Source organism: Aplidium turbinatum, chromosome 11, assembly GCF_918807975.1.
Source record: "Aplidium turbinatum chromosome 11, kaAplTurb1.1, whole genome shotgun sequence".
Classification (NCBI taxonomy): Eukaryota; Metazoa; Chordata; class Ascidiacea; order Aplousobranchia; family Polyclinidae; genus Aplidium; species Aplidium turbinatum.
Window position 1 is genome coordinate 10,987,301 of NC_137482.1, and position 16,003 is coordinate 11,003,303.

The 16,003-nt window shown below is 38.3% G+C and overlaps 2 protein-coding genes across 2 annotated transcripts in view; one reads left to right on the forward strand and one right to left on the reverse strand.

The window, feature by feature from the left end:
* The window catches only part of LOC145780059 (sorting nexin-25-like), an 18,501-nt gene extending 11,773 nt beyond the window's left edge, over nt 1-6,728 (forward strand). The window contains exons 20-21 of the mRNA XM_082591770.1: nt 5,855-6,010; nt 6,091-6,728. Coding sequence (XP_082447896.1) covers nt 5,855-6,010; nt 6,091-6,153 — 219 coding nt within the window. The 3' untranslated portion in view covers nt 6,154-6,728. The remainder of the gene's footprint in view (nt 1-5,854; nt 6,011-6,090) is intronic.
* LOC145780060 (phosphatidylinositol N-acetylglucosaminyltransferase subunit A-like) lies at nt 6,139-13,923 on the reverse strand. Its single transcript, XM_082591772.1, has 9 exons — nt 13,783-13,923; nt 13,232-13,374; nt 10,942-11,167; nt 9,661-9,811; nt 8,397-8,562; nt 8,197-8,310; nt 6,771-6,942; nt 6,426-6,528; nt 6,139-6,276 (listed from the first exon to the last, which is right to left on the reverse strand). Exons 1-9 carry the CDS (start codon nt 13,888-13,890, stop codon nt 6,176-6,178), a joined length of 1,284 nt encoding a protein of 427 aa, XP_082447898.1. The 5' UTR covers nt 13,891-13,923; the 3' UTR covers nt 6,139-6,175.
* Nucleotides 13,924-16,003: the final 2,080 nt, after the last annotated feature.

Sequence of the window (16,003 nt, forward strand, 5' to 3'; positions counted from 1 at the left end):
ATTGAATCAAGACCAGCTGGGAAAACATGAGCATATAATGAGTCATATCGGTTAAGAACACAAATACGAGGTTACATGAGATAAAATAATTTAACTGAACAATTTTAACGATTTAATAAGAACTTAACAAGGTAATTTTATAAAGTTTTTTAAACAAAGCAAGGTGTTTGATTTTATTACATTCATCCAATTCACTCCACAATTTAGTACCCCGATGTGTCAGAAGATTGTGTGCCACGGATTTGTTTATTTGTGGAAGAAAATACTTTATTTTATTTAGTTGTCGAGTGTTGTGCGAGTGAATATTATCAATTTTTATAAAACGATCTTGCAATACAGGCGGTAGATTATTATTGAAAACTTTATGCATAAATTTGGCAATTTCGAGTTTGTAAATATCTTCACGTTGTAAAATATTCAAAGATTTATATAAGCTAGTGACTTGACTGAATTTTGTACTTCTAGTGATTGCGCGAATAATATTATTGTGTCTTACGTCAACTTCCTTGATTAGTGTTTTACCTGCAGTACCCCATATAGTAATACCGTATTGAACACGACTATATACTAGACCAGGGATGGCGAACCACTGACCCGCGGGTCACGAAGTGACCCATCACAGATTTTCAGTGACCCACTTGTCTTTTTTAAAATAATGAATTTTAAACAAGTATTTCAGCAAAGAATACATGTTTCACTAAATATTTGTAATAAGGCCCCACCCTATTTTAATCTAGTACCGTACCGTACCTAATTGCCATATAGCAATCTGACACAACTAAAGCTAATTAAAGCGAATTGTTGGAAGAAGTACAACTTTTTTTAGCTAAAAAAAATCAAAAATATCCAGAGTTAAGCGAAAGTAGCCTACATGGTTGAATGATTTACATTTTTTCGCTGATTTCACAATGCATTACAATAAGTTAAATACTAAATTACAAGGCTGTGGAAATATTGTATTATCCATGTTTGGGCACATTAAAGCATTTGAGAAGAAACTCGCTATTTTTTCTGTAGACCTTGAACAAGGTCAGCTGAAATATTTTCCTCAGTTGTTGAAGCACTTTACCAGCACCAATTTAACTTATGAACGAAAGCAAACTGCACTCAACAAGTATGTATGTTTTACTTACGAAACAGGCCAAAATGTAATGTCAGAAAGGTTTACCCAGTTCCGAAATGCAGTTCATTTTTTTCCCGCATGCAATTCAATTTGAAAATCTTGAATTATCAAACTTCGAATGGCTTTGTCTTTACAACTTTGAAATGGAAATGATAGACTTTCAAGAAAGTGCAGTTTGAAAAACAAAATTTGTAGACTTAAATCATCTACAAAAAATTGAAATGAAAGCGGATATGGATGGTTGTGACTTTCCTGCTGTTGAAAACCATGCTGAAAATATAATTCTTACACAGTGGAACTCCCTGCCAAATTCGTTTGAAACTATGAAAAGATTTGCGGTAGCTCTGTTAACGTTGTTTGGTTCTTCATATTCGTGCGAATCTTTATTTTCGCACATGAATTTTATACAATCAAGCACACGGAATCGTCTCAGCTCAGATATGAGTGCTGCATGTGTGAAGCTAAAAACTACGGATTACTAACCAAGGATAATAAGACTTGCAGAGAAGATGCAACAGCAAGTTTCACATTAACATGTAGTTTCGCATTAACATGTAATTAAATGTATGACCCACTTTTGCTTTTTCAAGGATTAAGGTCTCTTTTGTGACCCATGCACTAAAAAAGGTTCGCCATCCCTGTACTAGACTATAATATAACATAAGCAATGTTTCCTCTAACACATAGTTACGAAGGCGGTAAAAAATTCCAGAATATCGAGCCAACTGCAGCGACAAATGTTTAATGTGTGACGACCAGGTTAGATTTTCATCGACATGGATTCCCAGGTACTTAACTGTTTTCACTCTTTCAATCACTGTTTGGTTTATACACAACCTGAAATTAGTTTCAACAGTACGCTTAGGTACTTTGTTTATTAAAATGTAGCTTGTTTTAGAGTAGTTTAAGGAGAGTTTGTTTATTCGTAGCCAAGCATCAATTTTTTGTAGTTCAGTATTGGTTTCTGTTTGTAAAGATTCCAAGTCTTCACCACGTAAAGCTAGATATGTGTCATCCGCAAAAAGTACGGTAGAAAATTTAGACATTAAAGGAAGATCGTTAATATACATTAGGAAGAGAAGGGGTCCCAATGTCGAACCCTGAGGGACTCCACAAAGGATTTTTTGCAAGCTTGAAGCAGAATTAGACAATTTGGTATATTGGTATCGATTGGTAAGATAACTTTTCATCAGCTCAAGAGCAGTGCCACGTATTCCGTAGCAATGTTGAAGTTTATTTGTCAGTATGTTGTGGTCAACTGTATCAAATGCCTTTGACAAGTCAAGGAATATGCAACAGGTATAGAAATTTTGGTTCACATTGTTTAACAGATCGTCATACAGCGTGCTTATTGCCATTGCAGTGGATGTATTTTGACGAAATCCAAATTGTTGAGCACTCAAAAGGTGGAATTTTTCTAGATATGTGTAAATTCTAGTGTGAAGAAGCTTTTCAAATATTTTACTAAAAGGAGATAGCAGTGATATTGGTCGATAGTTGGTGGAATTATGAGGATCACCTTTTTTATAAACCGGAATAACCTCAGCAATTTTTAAGGCATCAGGGAACACTCCAGTAGTGACGCACAAATTAAATAGTTTACTTAGGAAGAAAGAGATCACAGGGCTGGCATATTTTATAAATTTAGTTTCACAGTCAGATTTCCTTGTTGACTTTTTGTCTTTCAAATTAGAGATTAACTTATGTATTTCTTCTGAACTTGCGGGATCAAGAAAAAGAGAGTTTTTGACACTGGCTGGAGACGAAGTTATATTACGCTGGTCTTTTGATTGTTTAATTGATTTTGCCATGTTTGGCCCGATGTTAACAAAAAAATTATTTAGTTCCTCTGCTATGTCTGTTGGAGACGTCAGAGGTTTGCCATTTGTAGTAATTACTTTAGAGGGCATTGTTGTTTTTTTCTTTTTGATACTGGATAATTCATAAATACTTTTCCATATTTTGTTGGAATCGTTTTTGTTTTCTGTTAGGGTGTTGTGATAATATTTACGTTTAGCAGCCTCGATAGTACGGTTAAGTAGATTACGGTAAGTTTTATATCGTTCATGCATTGCATGCTCAAATTTTTTATGTAGACGCTTAAACATGGAATTTTTCGTTTTAATTGATTTTAGCAGTCCCCGACTGATCCACGGTTTAAGCTTGAGACGCTTTTCTTTACGGGTAGCTTTTCTGTAAGGGGCATGATTGTTTACTACTTCAGAGAAAATGCTTTCAAATTTATCAAAGCATTCATGCACTGAAAGATCGTTGAGATTATTATTATAATTGAGTTTTCGGTCTAATTCGTCGATGTATAGTTCAAGATTAAAGTTATGCATGTCACGAACATAAAATACATGGTCATTATTCATTGTTTTTATTGGAGTCTGTATCAGGGTAAATACAGGAAAATGATCAGAGAGATCACTCACAAGGATGCCACTTAACATCTGATTGTTTATGTCCGACGTATAAATATGATCAAGTAATGTTTTAGAGTTCGGCGTTAATCTAGTAGGTTGATTAATAAGGCACTTGCAAGAGAAACTTAAAAGCATATTTGCATACCTGCGATACGAATCGTTTGTTAATATTTGACACAAATCAATATTAAGATCACCTAATACATAAAATGGGCTTTTCTTACAAGTTAAAGTTTGAAAAATATCTGATAGAGCTTCGCAAAAGCTGTCTACATCTTGCACAGTGTACACAGGGTGACGATAAGTTACACCAATCGTTACGTGGTAATTTCCCGTTTCTACGTTTACCCACAAACTTTCAGAGTTTGGTAAGTTTGGATCAAATTGTTTGCAAATTGAAAATTCAAGAGTGTCCTTAATGTACAAACCCACTCCACCAGCTTTGGTTGAACTATCAGAGTGGATAAATGCGTAACCGCTGATTCCAATATTGGTGCAAATTTGATCTTTAGTTCGTTTCGGTGATGGCAATGATATCAGGTTGTTGTTTGAATTCAGATAAATAGTTAACCAGTTTATCAATATTTTTTTGTAGACTTCTAATATTGATGTGTAATAAAAATAAAGCATCGAATTTTTTTAGAACAAGGTTATTGTTTAATAAGTTGGTGTCCCAGTACTTGCTGTCATTAAAAAATCATCGAATTGCCCGAATTCGTTTGACGTATTGCCAGAGGAAGCAAGCGATGCGTTTAAATCGATTCTACATTCAGGATTAAGTGTGACTAAAGCGACCTGTAGATCACAAATAGCGCCGGGTGGTTGCCGAACCCTGGTATAAGCGATTGCGAAACATTTGGATTACACAAAAGCTATAATCGCAAATATAATGTACAGTAGAGGTAGGTGTGTGGTACAAGTAGCACCTTTGAACCCTGGGCAGTCGCCATGGATTGTTACACCATGGGTCTCGGGGAACACTGGTCTTGATCACACACCAAACTAACAAGTGGGTCCACGTCCCACCTCATGGGCAACAACCTCGACTGGTTGGCTAAAACTTGTTAGAAATCCTGCTGCATTGCAGGAAATACTTTTTTAAGTAAAGGCTAGGCCCACCGTCAATAACTGTGGTTAGCGTCAGGAAGGGCATCCGGCTGGAAAATCTATGCTCCAAAATATTATTTAAATGCAGCAAGATGAGAGAGACCATAGACCAAATGGCAAGGGCAAATGGAGTAAGATGGTATGGACATGTGATAAGAAGGGAGGAAGGAAGTTTTCTTAGAAAGGCACTAGATCTAAAGGTGGATGGGAAGAGGAAACGCGGTCGTCCAAGAAAAACGTGGAAACAACAAGTGAAGGATGAATTTAAAAAAGTCGGACTGAAGGAGGAAGATGCAAGGGACAGGGTGAAATGGAGAAGAGGGATAAAAACATGTCTGCGCGGAAACAATCGGCCACCCCCACTAGTGGGGAACAAACCGACGATGGATTATGATGATGATGATGAGTAGAATTCGCCTATAACGACTTCGTTTATAACGTCAATTCGCCTATTACGTCACATTTCGCTCGGTCCCGGCAGAATTCCTATCTTTTACGTACATTGTAGTTCGGCTACAACAGCATCGCCTGTAACGTCAATTCGCATGTAACAGCACCCTTTATTGGTCCCCAGACGTCTTTTGTTCGTTTATAACATCACTTTAAGCCATCACCTTCACCACGAACGGTCAGTCTTTTAATCCAGTTAGCGCTGCTGCTTGCAAAATGTCTTCCCTTTATTTTGCTACGTCGTTCGCAGCAGGGACTTTAATTAACTGAATTAACTTTTTTACCGCGTGAAAACTATCACGTGCAAAAAGCAGCTCTACAGCTGACCTTTAAACAACTCAAAGCAACAGTTGCACGTGCAGTACTGTATAAACTAGAAGCCGCAGTGTTACACAGTACTAATGTATGTAACGAGCTGTATTGCTCAAGTTTCCTGTACCTTTCACTGTAGGTTATTTTTTTTAAACAATTTCTTTGTTTACTGTATTTTCTGCGTGACTTTTGTCAGTTTGGTGGTACACAGCAAACCTGACTGGATTATACACCTCTTCCTTTTATCAAAAAACAGTTTTGGAATAGTTTGCGGTAATTCGTCTATAACGTCAATTCGGCTATAACGTCACTTTTTGCAATCCCCTAGAGGTGCCGTTATAGGCGAATTCTACTGTAATATCGACTCATAATTTATGGAATATTTATCATGACGAAAATCACTTTAATGACATTGTCCCCGCCCTGAATGTTGCAGGAGAAACTTCAGACTAAGTTGGAATTGCAAGTGAAGCTCCTGCAGAACATTCCAGAAGCATTGAACGGGCTGGTGGGACAGGAAAATGCAAAACGTGGAGTTTTGAAAGTATTCTATGCACTGCAGGATAAGAAAGCCAACAAACATCTATTTTACGTAAGTGCATCGTAAAATGATCTTTCACTTTAATCATGCTCTAAATGCGCAGCAAGTGTTCACAGTATTCATGCGTGCAGAGTTTGTTGGCGGAAGGAATGGAAGAGCTATTTCCGGAAATCGTTGCAGCCGCCACCGGGTGAAGCGCAGATCGATGGCAAGAAGTCACGAAACCTTCATTTTGTGTTCGCTTCTCATCGGTTGGATCCAGTTCAGGAAGATACAAAGAAGATGATCGATGAGGACTACAACCCACCAAATCTTGCCTAGAAAAGAAGTTGTTTTAGTGATTACTTCCATGAAATTACATACTAACAAAGCATACCTTTTTTATATTGATTCAACGTCTGTACACGTTGAGCCAAAATAAAAAAAGTCATGTGTTAACTGGAATGTAATGAATTGCGGGACTCACCTATTACTGGACCGCAACGTAGAAGTTTCGATAGACGTACTTTTAACGTCAGTGCTGGTTGCTTCATCGTCGCGTCATATACCTTCTCTGTTCGGCAGGCCACCTACAAAACAATTCCAAAACCTGTGTCGTTTGATCGCGCGATAATCTGTTTGTCTTATATAACACATCTGATTCATATCGACATGCTGTGTACTCCACATAGATTTTTTTTCTTGTTTAGCTTACATTTTTTGTTAAATGCCGTTCATTTAAATGCATTACATTTTTTCCAGTGAGAATAAACATCATATGAGAATGGGAGTTGAGACGTTTCAGTCGCCAATCTATTTGTTCTCACTTTACCTTTGGCCAAGTATACAAAGGCGCGACCCTTTTGTGTATATCCGACTTCGGTGACGTTTGACCATTCTTAACATTTCCAATGACTCTTTTTAAGACTCCAATCAAACCTGCAGCACTTGGCTCAGCTAAGTGGATCACATCCGGAGGCAAGACCTCAGGTATACCACCAACGCTAAATTAAACGAAAAAGTTTCAGGTATCCCGCGATAATCACGTTTTCGTCTTGTTCGATGCCTGTGGTGACTTACAACTGCGTGAAACGGAATCATTTGAACTGTAAAGGCTTTGATTTCCCGCTGAATTTCCATTTATTGCTAGTAACGTTTGATTGTTGAAATAGTAACAAGCATGAAAATACGACGTCATAGACACTTTTTCTCTAGCAAGGAAGGCATACTGGCATAGTCCTGAACGATGTGGCCGCTCACAGCTTTGCAGGCCGCTCAAAATCCCGTCGCGGGCCGTATGTTGCCCGCCCCTGTTGTATAAGCTATATTAATTCTTAATTTCGATGTCCTCCCAACAGAGGCGTTGACAGGGGGGTCTAGGTGGTACTTGTGGACCCGGGCCCGGAATATTTAAGGGGCTCGGATTAAAAGATTCCCGGCGACTTCAAACATTATCAAGATCTTAATATAATCAGATCAAAAGGAATTGTCATCAGAGGTTAAAACTGCCACTTCAGCCGTCAGATGGTAAAGTACCAGTCCAGGCCCCCTTCTGGGTATCGGACCGACTTCAGCTCTCTGGTCGTAAAATAGCCACTTCAGCCACCAAACAATAAAATTATAATTTAGTCTAGTAGGTCTATAGTGATTTTCCTAACCACCACTATTTAGTGAAATAACCCGAAACACGATAGTCAAAATAAACAGGCTAATGTTTGTATAAACTCAAAAACTGAAATGGCACACGTAAGAAAATTGCTATCCCTATTTCTGCCCTAAAAATTAGACATTAAAAATTAAAACCGCTTTTCAGATTGCAGCATTCAGCAAATGTTTGACCAAGGCCCAAAAACCTTTCCCAAATCAAATTGAAAACTTTCTGACCGTCTGCACTAACTTTGCTGTAAATTCTCTTCTGGTGAGTTTAGAATGACCAGTCAAACATCAATGAAATCGGGAATTAATACTCTAGCGCCATGCGACAAATAAAAGTTCAAAAAAGCAACTCCTAGATTAAGATAGTAAGTTTTGCGGTTCGGAAAATTGTAAGATTGCGCAAGATTTGTTAAACGGCAATGCTTAAACAACATCAATAAAAGTGTGTACACAGCCTTTATTGTTCATAACATTGTCGATGAAGGGGGCCCGAAAATAAATTGGTACCGGGCCCGAGAAATCCTGTCAACGGCCCTGCCTCCCAATGCAAACTAAAGCTTTCAATTGCTACCTGTATTCTTATCAAGAAAACACTTTTTTACTTTGTGCTTACAACTTGCAGTCCACAACAGGCAGCTTCAACGATAGCCATGCAGAACGTTTCTGTGAGTGATGTGTTGAGAAAGATATCGCCCTTCCGTAAAACCTCTGGAACCCTACATAACATAGACGTTAAACTTTGTTCATTTTTTTTATGGAGTGTAAAGAATAATCATAACAATGTCAATTTATTAAGAATTACATTTTGTGTTTGACAGTTCCAAGTAAAGATACCCGATGATGAAGTTGGTGGTTTTCACATAACTCATCAAACAGCAACCGCTTAGGTCCGTCGCCTCCGATCACAAAATCAATGTCATCATATTTTTCACAGACAATCGGAATGATGGCTGCCAACAAATCCATCCCTGCGATTTAAATAACGCTCGATTGATTAATACTGTACACTAGAAACAGAATAAAAAAAGGCAGGAGTGGGATACTTGTTAAACTCAAAAATTCAAGTACAATAGAGGAGGCTACTATCAACAGCTAGTGAAAAAACGGAAATATGACGTAAAACATTGCAAAAATTTGAATGTGGATTAAAAAAAGTCTTAGCAGTGTCTGTAACGTGTTAAAGATAGGCTACGCTACAGAATATGGCAGGGATAAACAAAGGTCCAGTTTGACTTGGAATATTTTCAGTGGTCCGGTGAAGATGTTATTTCACACGCAACCACGAAAGCTAAACTATCAGTACCGAACCGTTTTGTTTAGATAAAATATAACTCGATTTGGATTTTCAACAAAGTGTTGGGGTTCTGGGGGGGCTCCGCCCCCAATCACACAAAAAATAACTTTCTCCCGGCAGAAATATGTTTAAAGAGCCCCTGAAATGTGGCAATCAGGTAATTCTTCCAGAAACTCGAGGTCTACCGTCAACACCCAGAAGTACGTATTCGGACGGCAGTCCTCTAGTTAAGTAGTAAGTACCCCTGGAATATGGTATCAAGATCAAACAGACAACGTGATTATTCAACAAAATAAGTTTTGGGCAACAATGATTACACGTGTATGAATCATGGTATGAATAATACCTTATTGATTGAATTTTTATCCTCGGACTATAAAAGCCTTTTTGGAAGCTTAATCCTGGCAGTTTTTCATACGTAGCTCGGCATATGTCATTAATGTTTTCTGACGCCACTCATAATTGATTCTGGCATCTGTGCAATCCTGCAGGCTTATAGTTCATTCTTGTGTCAAGTTGATTTTTGTTACCATAATAACTAGGCTACTACGTAAGAGTATAGACATTGTCCTCAGATCATCCCACCAGTAGGCTCAGGTTGTTGCTGCACCAACTGCAGCTGTGTATTGACGGATTACTATCAACAGTGCCGCTACACCCACTCGCGGAGGCTTTGAATCACTGACGCAGGCCCGGTCACCAAGATTGACAGAGTGAAGTTTCTGATTGTTAAAGTTGCAAGCTATTCATCGATAGGAGAAATAATAAATACCTTTTCTGTACACCAATCGACTCATCACAACGATGGTAATTCGATTGCTTTCTGTGGAAGCGAACGAAGGTGAAAAAGTCTTCGGATCAATCGCATTTGGTATCACAAAAACTCCTTCTGGATTGATCTTTCCCCGAACAACCGTGTTTTCCTATTAAGTTTATAAATCGTCACTCCCGAAGCAAGCCTTAAAGCAGCCGGCGGCCATCGCGGCAATGGCCGCTAAGTAGTGCTTGAATGACCGCCTGTGCTACCTCCTCCGTCGGCCAAGTTTGGCCGCCGGTTTCTTCTAGCCAATTATTTAATTTCGCAATAGAATGATCGTGGATTAAATGTCGAAAATATGTAGTATCAAAGAGTGATGCAAAATTAGGTCAGTGCGTCATAATCACTGCTGTTGTATTGAATATATCCAGCTGCGATCACCAGCGCTGTAAGTCTTGTTTGCAATTCCCCATGTTTATTTTAACGAAGTGTTAATCCAAAGTGCTAATTTACATCGGCTGGCAATATTGTCGTTTTTATATCGATTCAATGTTGTCAGATATTGAATTGTTGTTAAAAAGGAGAACTAGGTTAGTTGACATCCGTGGGTAAAACACGTGTCTTCATAGTTGAGAACGCTGTGGGATAGTGACTTCACACCCTCAATGGTGACATCATAACGGAATAAATGGTCAGGTTTTATGAAAGGCGGTATGCAGTTGAAACAATTTACTGAGCTGCGAGCAGTTAAAGCAATTTAGGGTCGTCAGATGGTCCCGCAATACCGGATTACAATCCCGATAAAGCATTTAATGCGTGGTACAACGATTCTATTGCAGGACGTCGCCCAGACTTCAACAACGCTAAGTGATCATTTTAACATTGTTGCAAGTTTAATGCTATTTACTTGTGCAATCGTTATTGTATTTTGGCCTCCAAGCACGCAGATTTGGCCGCCGAGAAGGAGCTCTCGGTAGGCCACGATGGCTGCCGGAAAAAAACACTAGTTTTAAGGCTTGCGAAGTACCCCGTCCAGGCAACAATCAGTTAGGGCAGGGGTAATGGCGCACCGTGAAGAGCAACTTACGCCATCTTGGTGCTGAGAGTGGGGTGCGTTATGCAAAAGCGTTGCCAGATCTTTTGTAAATTTGCAGACAAAATGAAACTTTTAAGCACATATGGGTGGCTCAGAAATAAACAATGCTTCCAGTCGAAAACACTCCTGTATCATAAAACTAAAAAATTGTGTGTCTGACATAAAGTAGTAACAAGCTCGATACACAGTACAAGCCATACCTTGCTGGTGTGAGATACACAAATCACATGGTTTGCATTAGCTAGGGAAAGTTCCAACAGCTTATTTGTTAGAATTGAGCTGCCATCGGCAAAACCAAACAACGAATGGTCCGTAAAGACTGTTCGAATCCCCAGTGTTTTCGCATGAAACATCGCTTCATGCGCAAGGGTAGAAAAAGATGAATGTCCATGAACTATTGTGATGTTTTCAGAAAGCAGTATGATCCTGAAAATATCAATGTCTTATTTGTATGATTTTTTTTTGTTTGCATTGAGGCCTTGTGTCTGGTAGTTGAAGATTAAGTGGGGAGGTAAGGAGGCCAGTCTTCTTGGCCACATTTAGGCAGATCATCAAGCATCCTGCCAAAGACACAAGCACATGCTCTTGAACAGTGTCAACCCGGCGTCCTTAAAAATTTGGCGTCAGGGTTCTCGCCACCCGGCTATGCAGCCGACAGTTCATCAGCTGGTACTGATGGAAAAACTTGCATACAGATTTTAAATGATTTCTAGTTGGTACAAAAAAATCTTATAAAAAGCATTACACATTAAAGGACACCACAGAGTTTATGCAGGTGATTTTCCACCGAAAGCACTTAACAATTCTTCAATAGTTTTGCAGTTGGAGACGTCATGATTTTGTACAAGCTATTTCAATGTTTAGTAAGATGGGTGTGATACAAGATAAAACATTCCATAAGATCTTTCTTGCTTGCACATTCAACAACCGCTTTCGGGATTTAGCCGCAAATGTAAAGAACTTATTGCTATTCAATTCTTTTTATCTAAACCCTGATGAGGCTCCCGTTGACATACAGCCAAGAGCTTCTCTCCGAAGCCGACAGCAATCACTTTTTCTCATGCCTTTTACCAGCAGCTGGATAAAAACAAATTTCCAGAAATGCGCAAGTTTGCAAAGAAAATGTTGAGCTTGTGCGGTTCATCGTATTCGTGTGAGCAGACGTTCTCGTTATGCACTCGAACGAGAATCGCTAGAGATCAATACTGAGCGACTCCCACCTACGAAATATTTTATGCTTGTCTTGTTCTGTTATGTGTACGAAATGCAGGAAGTGGGTGCACGGAAGATGAAGAGAGTGACATGCAGATCTGGGGGTGGTTTTGAATGTGAAAGATGCAAGCAGATTGAAGAAAGAATGGTTCCTGTTGAAAAGCTGAATGACGAAGTTGAATCAGTGAATGCCTTTTGCTATCTAGGAGATAGATTAAATGCCAGTGGTGGTTGTGAAGCGGCAATGACTGCAAGAGTAAGATTTGGTTGGGTGACATTCAGAGAGTGTCCAGAGTTGTTATGTGGTAGAAGATTTCTGTTGAGAATGAGAGGAAGAATTTATTCGAGTTGTGTGAGTTCTGCAATGCTGTACGGAAGTGAGACATGGTGATCATTGGAAAACGAATTGGCAATTTTAAGAACTGAGAGAGCGATGGTGAGAGCAATGTGTGGTGTGAAGCTGACGGACAAAAGGAATACCGAAGAACTTTTGAACTTGCTTGAGTTGAATGTGAATGTTGATAAGTCGGCGAAGGCGAATAGAGTGAAGTGGTATGGACATGTTTTGAGAATGGATGAAGATGATGTTTTGCAAAGAGTGGAGGGGCAGAGAAAACAAGGAAAACCCAAGAAACTGCAAGTTGAGGAGGAAAGCAGCAAGGTGGGTTTGACAAGAAAGAATGCGTTATACAGTTTAGGTCATCATCATAGCTGTTTCAATGAAATTTCAAATGAACATAAAATATAACCATCATCATTGTCAGCCATTGTTGTTCCACTGCAGGATGAAGGCCTTCCCCATATCTTTATAATTTTGTCTGTCTTTGCACGTTTGTGTCCAGTGTTTGTCGAATTGGTAGAGTTTGTCTCGCCATCTTGTTTTCTGTTTCCCTCTTTTGCGTTTATTGTCAAGCGGTATCCAGTCAGTAGCTCTTCTTGTCCATCTGTTGTCAGTTGTTCGCATGATATGTCCTGCTCAATTCCACTTTATAAACTTTTTATTGTTTGAATGATATCTTTGATTTGTGTTTGTTGTCGTATCCATTTGGCTGGTTTCCTGTCTTTCCATGTAATGCCTAAGAGTACTTTTTCATGTGATCTTTGTGCAGTGCGTAGTTTGAGTGTCAGTGCTTTCGTTAAGTTTCATGTTTCTGCTCCGTATGTCATTGTTGGGAGAATGCATTGATTATATATATACTTTTGACTTTGACTTTTATAAAGTATATAAAGTATAATATATGCATGCAAATCAGCATTTAATTTTGTAGTTCAACTCACCTAATCAAAGGAAGTATAGGTAAAAGAGTTGGTAAAATACACTGATTATAAACGATTATTAATGGTAAATAATAAACTCGTAACATTCCAGTAAAATGACGAAGTCCAACTTTGTCTTCATATGAATGAGTTATGACAATAACCTAAAAAGAAAAAGTTTGTACATAAAACTTAACACACGTGTATTAGGCCATAAAATCCATCATAACTTTGACAATCCCGCAAAGGGTGAAACAGGAGCAGTAAAAGTTACTTCAATAATACTGTAGTGATTCAATTTACTTCAATACAAGAAAGAAATAGAAACCTTATTGACCAAACAGATCACAAAATGACAAATATCAAGCCCCAAAAAAGAGCATTTCTAATAATGAGTAAAATGCAATTAGAACCAGCAAAACAATATGGAACATCCAATCCAGCTATGTCCTTAGTTCAATTTATCATGATAGCCTACTAACCTAAGAAGTTTTCTTTTTTAGGAAAATATTCCTAACTTAGTTAACTAAATGTCTACTGTTAATCTTCTGAAAACAAACCAATTTTCTTACCTTATGCCCTCGGCATATAAGATTTTGTGCCAATTGAAAAATATGATTTTCAACTCCACCAACATTTGGATAAAAAAAATCTGACACCAATGCAATATTGTGCTTCATGATTATGACGATTGTTACACATTAAACCCTTTGAAAGCCTATGAAACAACATTTCCTTATTAACTTGACACAATCAAAAGTAACAAAATTGATACAAGTCCATGCACTTTGCCTTTGAGTTTCACCAAAAGAAGACTGACAGTGATCTGGACCAATAGAAATAGGGAGATATACTTGCATCATAGCCAAGACTGCAAAGAAAAAATTACATACTCTCAGTCTCATTCTTCATAAGCATTTTATGGATAAGATATGATAAGTTGTAGTAGCCTGCAGAGGAAAAAGTGATCTATGGACATTGGACAATGCCCCCCTATTTTTATTATGTTCTTGCGGGGGTAACTTCAGTATTTTCATATAAAATATTTTTCCAAGTGGCTATTTTTACACACTTGTTGCCATGCCTACAATCAGATGTTGCCAGCATTAGGATTAAAGTTAGGAAGAGTTAAGGTAAGGGTTAGAGTTAGGAATAACGTTAAAGTTTTGATTTTTGCCCAGGACTAAAAAAAAATTCCAAAATACAAGTTTTTGTTTTCAACTGCTTTAAAATTTTCTCAATTTAGGGCAGAATTCTTTATCTGGCACTGCTATTAAGGCTGTTATTACGCTATATGATATAGCGTAAATATAGCCACAGCCAATCTTTTATGTGAGTTATCAGTTGACTTGCAGCATAAATTTCAGGTGGACTCACACCAAAACAATCTTTAAGCATTCCCTTACAAGCGCCCACTTTTTTTTCAAATTGCAAATTTTTTTAAAGGCATACTAAATGAAATTTTCAAACGGGAATTAAGCATTAAAATGCGTAAACTGAACATTCAAGAATACATTTCAAAAAAAAAATTACCGAAAAAATTTTGTTTTCAATGGCACTGGCAAGGCCCTAAGTCTAATGTTTCTTTTATTTTTAATTTTTTCAAAATGACCAAAAAGTGGAAATACAGCATGAGAATATGTCAATATCGACAGCAATAACAAAAGCCACGTTACCACATCTGATGTTTTGAGCAAACTGTCTGATGTTTTCATGTTGAAATCTGATATTTTGATGAACATACACAGTGGCAGCTCGTGCCATGGGGCTGCAGCCCCACCTGAAAGAACGAGAAGAGGGAAAATATGTTTTTCTCTGTGTTTGTTCGACCCGGTTACTTTTTTCACTTACGAATTGCGGATCAAAAATTAAAATATTAAAACTTTTGTTTGGCAACACCGATATTGGGCAAGCTGCTCTGCAGTCCGAGATTCTGGATTTTAAGCGCTCTGATTGGCTAAAAATTATCCTTGAAGCTCCACCTCTTTTGGTATTTTACAGCAATTTTTGAATCTGTTGGGGCTGCATGGAAAACAGCCCTACTTAACCGAATAACTTTACATACTTTTTAAAGTTAGTTTTTATTTCGCCGAGTAGCAATGAGCCATGAATGTAGAAGTGTTAGCTGTAGAGTTAGGGTATTCAACAGGTTATAGGAAGTGCTAGTCCAGCTTAGGGCATCTCAAAATCACTTAAACCTTGTATGCAACGGCTAGGCTAGTCAAGACTAAGCTCAATAGGCCTACTACTAGTAAAGTTTGTCGCCAATGTAATAGCCTACTGTTAGTTTTTTCAAATTATAGCTTAGGAATACATCAACTTTTTAATAAAATTTGAATGCATTTTTTCAAAATTTGGGGTAAAAACATGCTCAGAACTCACCAAATTCAATGTAATTTTTTTTTGGGGGGAGGGGCTTTTCTGGGGGGACGCCTTCGGCAAACTCAGTGAAGGGTTTCGCTCCCTGGACTTTCATTGCAGCCCCAATGCTCACAAACACCACCAGCGGCCACTGTACAGTGTACATACATACCGTACATAGCCTACAGTTAAATCGCCCTCAGCAACAACTAATTACTCGATCAGCTGATTGCTTGTCCTTAGTGACGTAGACTGTACAGTCGCACGCTTCGCTGCTCACGCGCATTCTCGTTTTGAAAGCTCTGACAAAAGCACGCGCGGAATGCTGATCAGACCGCAATGGGGCAAAATTATACTGAAAATCGTTTTATGGTAGCATGTTAAACACAAAGAACGTGTACAATCAGGTTTTTCCTTTACTACCCCTTTAAC